We start from the raw sequence: 7,044 nt of genomic DNA on the forward strand, positions 1-7,044 counted from the left end.
CCGGTGGACCTTCTCCGGAGAATCCTTACGGAGAAGCTCATTATGCCCTCCCACTATGCCCTGTCGTGGCCGACTTGGTTGGCTTGGTGTTAGAAATGCCGGCAGCTTCAAGAGCCCAGAGGGGCCAGCCGGTACTTTAGGGACAGAGCCACATCCCACTAACGGGAAACCCAGAGTTGCCTCAGCTTCTCCCCCTACACCCTCCCCCTCAGTATCTCCCCACAGCCCTGTAGGGACTGCGATCTTCCCTTCGACTCAACTCGGGGTGGGCCTTAACTTGGCACGTCAAGGCGCCCGAACTCCGAACTCCGAACTCCGAACTCCGAACTCCGGTCAGGAAAGCACAGCTCCCACCTATGTTGCCGACAAACACGCAAGGGGCCCAACCCTACACATTTTATTCTCACACCACAAAAAAGAAAAATATTCTATTTCTTTCAAAATAAATTGCTTCCCATACAAATAGCTACTTTAATATATACAAATCAGATTCAAGCAATAAAATCTAGCTCTGGGGCTGGTGGTGGAGGGAAGAGGAGAGGGAGGATCTTGGCGAAAGTTCCCGGTGAGGCGGCTGGTGAGAGCAGGGTAGGGACCTCGCAGAGCGCACCCCAAAGTCCGGCGTAGCCCCAGGTGCCCGCGCCCAGTGGCTGCCTCACCAGTTCCAGGAGACCAGGGCTGGGGGCGCTAAGTGCTGGTAGGCGGGGAAGAGGCCGAACGCCGAGCCGGGCCCGAAGGCGGCGTAGCCAGGCAGAGGGCAGGTGGCGAGCGGGGACGCGCAGCTCTTGTCCTGCGCGGCGACCGTGCCCACCTCGCCGCTGCCGCCGCATGGCTGCCCGTCGCCCACCAGCACGGGCACCACAACGCGGCGCAGCAGGCCCGGCGCGGGGCGCACCTCGCCCGGCGCTGCCAGGTCGAGCGACTCCGCGGCCCCCGGCGCGCGCGCGCGCTTCAGCTTGTAGCGATGGTTCTGGAACCAGATTTTGACCTGCGTGGGCGTGAGGCGCAGCAGGCGCGCTAGCTGCTCGCGCTCCGGCGCTGACAGGTAGCGCTGCTGCCGGAAGCGCCGCTCCAGCTCCAGCGTCTGCGCCTTGGAGAACAGCACCCGCCGCTTCTTCCTCTTCTCGGTGTCGGAGCCCGGAGACGCAGGCCGGGCGGACGGCCGCTGAGACGAGTCACGCGGGCTGGCCTCTGGGCTGCTCTCGTCCGAGGCTAGGGACGCAAAGGAGACACGGCCTGGTGAGACGCCGGCCCCTCCGCGCGCCGCTGCTTTTGTCGCGCGGGCGCCGAGCTACCGGCCGGAGGCCCCCCCGCCCCCGCGTCCCCGCCCGCGGCTTTTGGGATGAGGCCGTTTCCTTATCTGAACACCTACCTCTGCGAATTCTGTGACCTTTTATACCACAACCTGGGACCGCAAAGAAACCCACCCTGAAGCCCTCTTAAAACGAGTCCGCCCTTATCGCTTCGCTGGCAGACGAATATACTGCAAGCTGCTTCACCAGCATGGGCCATCTCCAGGTGGAATGCACTACAGTTTGCCTAGGTTCGCAAAAGCCCTGAACCCAGGGGAACTAGGCTCCCCAATGCTGTCCATCTCAGACCAGGCCTGGAGAACGTGGCCACTTTTTCAGGCATTTAAGGCCGGTGTCCTAAGTATTTGAATAGTCGGACCCTTAGAAACTGAAACCTATATCCCGGTCGTTGGTGCCAGGCGCAAGGATCTGCTCTCCAGATGTGCCGACAGGCGTAGGGGTTTGAAGAGCACAGAGCCTCCGCGTTCAACACGTAGGAAATCCAGACCCTAGGCTGCAGTTTCAGCTTCCCAGCCCCGCACCGAGTCGGTGCTTGGTTCTGCGCCCCCCGCTCCTTACCCCTACCCGCGCCACCGTCCTCCGCTCACTCACAGGGGTAGTGGCAGCGCTCAGATTCCAACCAGGTGGCGCAGGGACCGGGCCTTGGGGCACGTAGATCCGGCTCCCGCTTCCGCAGGTGCTGCGCGTCCTGCTCGGGTAAATCCAGGAGCCTGCGCACGGTGAAGCTGAGGCGTCCAGGGGTGGCCATGGCCGAGGAGGGGAAGGAGGCGGGGGCAGGGCAGGCCGGGAACCGAGAGGCGACCCAGGACGCCGCTCCTATGGGTGGGCGTGAGAGGCGCACGCCATGCGCTGGCCGCCGAGATATTAGCGCGTTTACCGCCAAATCCCTATTTATATAAACAGACAGCTCTTCCCACCGGGATGCTTTGAAAGCCGAGGTCTGGGTCTCCCAGACGTTAAGTACCTGAATGAGTGCTGCACCAAAGCCCCAGCGAGCCCGGAAGGTGCCACCTCCGCCCCCCGCCCCGCCCCGTCCCCCGCCCCTCGAGAGCCCCGTTACCTCCCAGAGGCGGCTGGAAGCAGCCCTCGGCATTAGCGATTCTGTCTGATTAGCCCGAAGTGGGGACAGATAATGGGGATTGTTACTAAAGAATAACATCTTGGGTGGCGAGCGGTGGCCACCACCGGCCCGTCCCAGCCCCAGCTTCCTCCTCCTCCGGGGCTGACACCCGGTCTGGCCCCGCTGGAGTACCGGGAAGGGTGGGGGCGGTATGGGAGGGTTTATGAGCACCCAGGAATTTATTCCCTGTTTGCTTTATTCCTCGAGCTTGTTTACTGGAGTGTTCGTTTTCCGCAATTATCTGGAAAGTGATTTACAAGGCGACGTTAAACTGTGTTAAACTCTTCTTTCCCTTTTGGTTGGGCCCCTGTAAGTGTTGAGAGGCGAAAAGTTTCAGGCATAGAAGAGTGGCCTGGCCCCGCCTTCATCTGTGCGGAGGGTTTCGAAGGCCGCTCGGAGTCTCCCCCTTCTCTAACGTCCTCCAAACTTCACGGGTGCTTGGGAAGGGCTGGCAGCATCCTGGGAGCCCTAGCGTTGCGCCGGTTGCCCCAGACCCGCACAGTGGAAGCGAAATCAGGCCAAATCATTCACCTCTGAATTGCTAGCCTCGTTGGCCCACCCTCGCCCGGCTGCTGGGCATCACGGGCCCAAGCCCACGCTAGGCCCCACGGGCAGCCTTGTTTGGAAGGGCGGCCAGCGAGGGCTTTGCCGCCTTCTTGGCATTGCCAGACCTCTGGCACCTTGTGCACCTCGGCTTCCGTACCGTAGCCTCAACGTCAGGCCCAGTGCGGGAGGTGCGGCCTCTGCCTAAAAGCAGGCCTCCAACCTGGGCTCTCCGCTCCGCGCAGCTGCCCGGCCTGGTCGATAAGCGACGGATTGTGGGACCCTGCCGGGTAGAAAAAACGGCCTGCCCAGGGTTTCCTCGGCATCTTCTAATTCCCCTCAGCCCCCCTTTCCCACCACTGGAGGAAATGATCGGTGTAGAAGGTGCAAGGAGCCGGCCCGCGGCCTGGATACATTTTGTTGACCCATGGCTTCATGGTAGCCGCACATCAGTCTAGGACTCAGCGAGCGCGCTTTCAGAGGCCTCTTCTCCCGCAGCCAGTGGTTTGGGTATTAGGTTGTTAAATTTTAGTGAGGGGCGCGACACCTGAAATCCTGGCTCCACCTGAGCCGAACTCGGACCTGGCTCCCGTGCGGGTGCTGCCGCCCCGCCCGGCCCGGCGCGCCTTCCCCAGCAGCCTCCCTGTCAAGCGTGCCCTAGGCGCCCGGGCTGTGCGGCGCGCTGGGTGGTCGGGCGGAGGCAACCCCAATACAGGCCAACTGCTAGGCCTCGGACAAAGGGGAAATGGAGCTCGACGTCCCGGACCTGTTGGAAGCATTTGTTCCAGTCAAGATTTTGCATTTGTTCAGTCCGAAATAATGAGTGATTGACGCTTGCTCACAATGCGCTTTAGCGCGCCGGGATAAATCGGAGCTTGTCCTGTGTTGTCATGGTTTTCAATGGAGTTCAATGGGATTGGGAGCACGATCGACTCTGCTGGCCGTCTTTCCGCGGTCCCGGCAATAGATTTATTAGTTATGTCTTTTTAAAGAAGATTAAATTGAAATGACTTGGCTGTCCTCCCTGAGGTGGGGCGGAGGAGGGAGCCGGGGTAGATGTGGGGGGTAGGGGGTGGTGGCAGAGGCCAGAACCCCAGCGCCCACCCTGCCCAGCACCTAAGCTCCAGCGTCCTAGAGCTTGGGCGGGTCAGACTGGCACTGGGCCTCCACGGATTTATCTCTGGGCTAGAGCCCCAGAGCCTGGCAACCTCTGCCAGCCTGTCTCCTGGAGGGGTGGAAGGAGGGCACTGACAAGGACTGTCCTAGGCAAGGATGAGGATAGACTCCCAAACTCGAGTCTGAACTTCCAGGCTGTGTCAGGTAGAAGGAGCCCTGGGAGTCGGCTGGCATCCCAGCTTAGTCCCTTACTAGCTCTAATCCCTTCATCACTCTGAGGCTTTTTTCTCTCTCTCTCACCAGAAACAGAAAAGAATCGATTTGGTAACTTCTAAGGACCCTACCAGTTGTATGATTACTTATCTCTGGAATTTTTCCAAAACCATCTTCATTGTATTAACTAGCAGGCTTTGGTCTCCCTCCTCCCTCCCCTTCTAGACCTTTCATCCTCAGGATTCTGACTCCACATTCTCCAGAATGTTCTAGAAGAGGATGTAACTTTTTTTGAGTTTCTGAAAGACTGTCCACAAAAGTGGGGAGGGATAGGTAACAACTTTGGAAAGAGAACCAAGTCGGAAGAAGCAAAAGAAGAGTCATTCCTGGAGTGACTGACCTCTCTTAGCCTTTTAATCTATTTAACATCCTAAGCCACACTGACGTGTAGAAATAAGTAAATGGCACTCTTCAGTTCTTAAGAGCTCTTCAGCATCAAATATTTGCTTTTACTCTTAGTATTTGGCTCCCAAAGAGGAGATACATCCTCCATCTAGCAGCTGTGCTCCAGGGAGGACCTAGCTGTGGGATTACCTCCAAATATTACTTCTAGCCTCACCCTCCCTGACCTGGGAACAGTGTTCCTGGGCCCCAGTCTGTGCTCTGAATATCCCAGGGAAGCTCTGCACCTCCTGGTTCTAGAAAGTGCTGCAACTTCCCTGCTTCACTGTGGATTCCCCACTTGTCCAGTCTTCTTCTCAACTCTGCTCTAGGACTTTACCTAAATTATCTCCAAGAGCCAGAGCCTGGGGACTCCAGGAGGTAGTTCCATTTAAACTATGCCTTCTGCAGTTCTGAAGAAATGCAGGAAAGGAGGAGGAGAGTCAGAATTATTAGAGAAAGTTGCTTGCTTTTTTGTCTCTTCACATCGAATAAACTCAAAGACATGGGAGGAGGAAACTGTTTTGGCATTGGTTCAATAGGAAAAATGTAGTCTATTAATTTTTATACATATTACAAATATCTATATGAATCACCTCCAATTCACAGGAGATTCCTAGAATCACAGGTAAGCTTCTAACTGGATATTCTTTCCATATTTAAAAAATAGTGTTTGGTGCTCTGGACACTTGAACTTATTTTGAAACTCAACATAGCTTGTGAATATTATTATTTAATTAGATAAGTATTTATTTCCCTGTAATTGGATGTAGTACATCTCAATCCCAGTAAGAGTTTTTAATCTTAAGGCATCTGTGCTACAGTGAATATATTTAGGCAGTCTGCACTAATCACCCTTTCAAAAGTATTATCCAAGATGATCATCACTGCTGTGTGCTTGAGAATTTAAGACTAGAAAATTCTGAAGTAAAACTAAAGTATCTTGATTTTTAAAAAATGATTGCATCTATATCTTGCATTCCGCTTTTAAATCCTTCCATTTTGGTTAAGTGTTTCACAAAATCCTGCAAATCTATACAGTCTTGAAGAGAGGCAACATTGCAAATTCCCCTTGATAGATGGAGGGCCCTCAACTGCCAGGACATTTTTCTTTGCCTCATAGCAACTGCTCTCCCCTTTTTATCAGTATTCTGGTTTAAATAGCAAAAGGGAAATAAAAATGGGCTTTTGACATTTCCAAGCAGAAGTGAATGATCTCCATCAGCCTTAGGATGGAAAGAAAAGGCAGCATTTAAAAATCAGACCTCTTTGTCTTTTCTTCTAAAAACTACTTGCCATGAATAAGCAAACATTTCCCTTTTAATGGCTAATAATCAATTGCTTGGCGGTGGTCCAGGACTGGCTGCAGTTCTTTCTTAGTTGAACTGATGATATATACACATGGGACAAGGAACAGCAATTACTTTCAGACTGGGAATTTAGGACAGCTTTGAAATGGGCTTTAGATTTTATTGTTCAATGTCAAATGACAAGATTTGAAAGATCCCACCTTAAATTCCTTAAAATATTGACTTTACATGGACTTTTTTGTTGTTGTGCTTGATCTGTAGGAGAAAACCTTTTCTCTCTAGATATGTTTATCTAGTTGTTTAGGTATATATACGAAAAAAAAAATGTAGGGAGTAAAATGGTTCAATGAGTTAAAAAGTTACATATCTATAGTCTTCATTTCCTAAAGAGCCAGCAAGTAACTTCTTAATTTTTTAACTAGTTTATTAAATATTTCTGGTCTTTCCCATGCCTTACCATGGGAAAATAAGGGTAGAAGATAGCGTGGAATGTAAAGGATCAGAATAGAAATAATAACACACCTTGGGAAGGCTGCTAAATCTTATTTATCCAGAACTGAGCTTCTCATTTTAGTCTGATCTTTTCTTTTTAAGGTACCAGCTTATACCTCTTTGCTTGACTGATATAGATGTAATTTATATAATACAGAATCCTTGTTGATGTTTATACACTAAAGGTCTGGGCCCTAAGTCACACGTAGTGTCACATCCAGACACTGACAGAGTAGACCGACCCCAGAAACATATTTTATGGCACTTGCCCCAGTACCTCACAGAGGCCTGCCTTCAGTGCGTATTTATAACCACCAGCACTTCAATTCAAGCCAGCTGTTACTATTTTCCCTTAAATTACCCAAGCATTATAATGAGGCTTCTTTTTAAATGTACTTTTACTTTGTCTGAGATTAACTTTGGGGTTTTAAAAGGGCTGCATTATTAAGATGAGATATTATTTCTGTCTTATTCGACAGCAATTTGAACACTACAC

At 52.3% G+C, this 7,044-nt stretch overlaps 1 protein-coding gene across 1 annotated transcript; it reads right to left on the bottom strand.

Moving 5' to 3' along the window:
• Nucleotides 1–455: 455 nt before the first annotated feature.
• On the bottom strand, nt 456–2,294 carry NKX2-8 (NK2 homeobox 8). Its single transcript, XM_031453610.2, has 2 exons — nt 1,905–2,294; nt 456–1,212 (listed from the first exon to the last, which is right to left on the bottom strand). Exons 1-2 carry the CDS (start codon nt 2,059–2,061, stop codon nt 656–658), a joined length of 714 nt encoding a protein of 237 aa, XP_031309470.1. The 5' UTR covers nt 2,062–2,294; the 3' UTR covers nt 456–655.
• Between the last annotated feature and the right edge of the window lie 4,750 nt (nt 2,295–7,044).

Source organism: Camelus dromedarius, chromosome 5 (assembly GCF_036321535.1).
Source record: "Camelus dromedarius isolate mCamDro1 chromosome 5, mCamDro1.pat, whole genome shotgun sequence".
Taxonomy (NCBI): Eukaryota; Metazoa; Chordata; class Mammalia; order Artiodactyla; family Camelidae; genus Camelus; species Camelus dromedarius.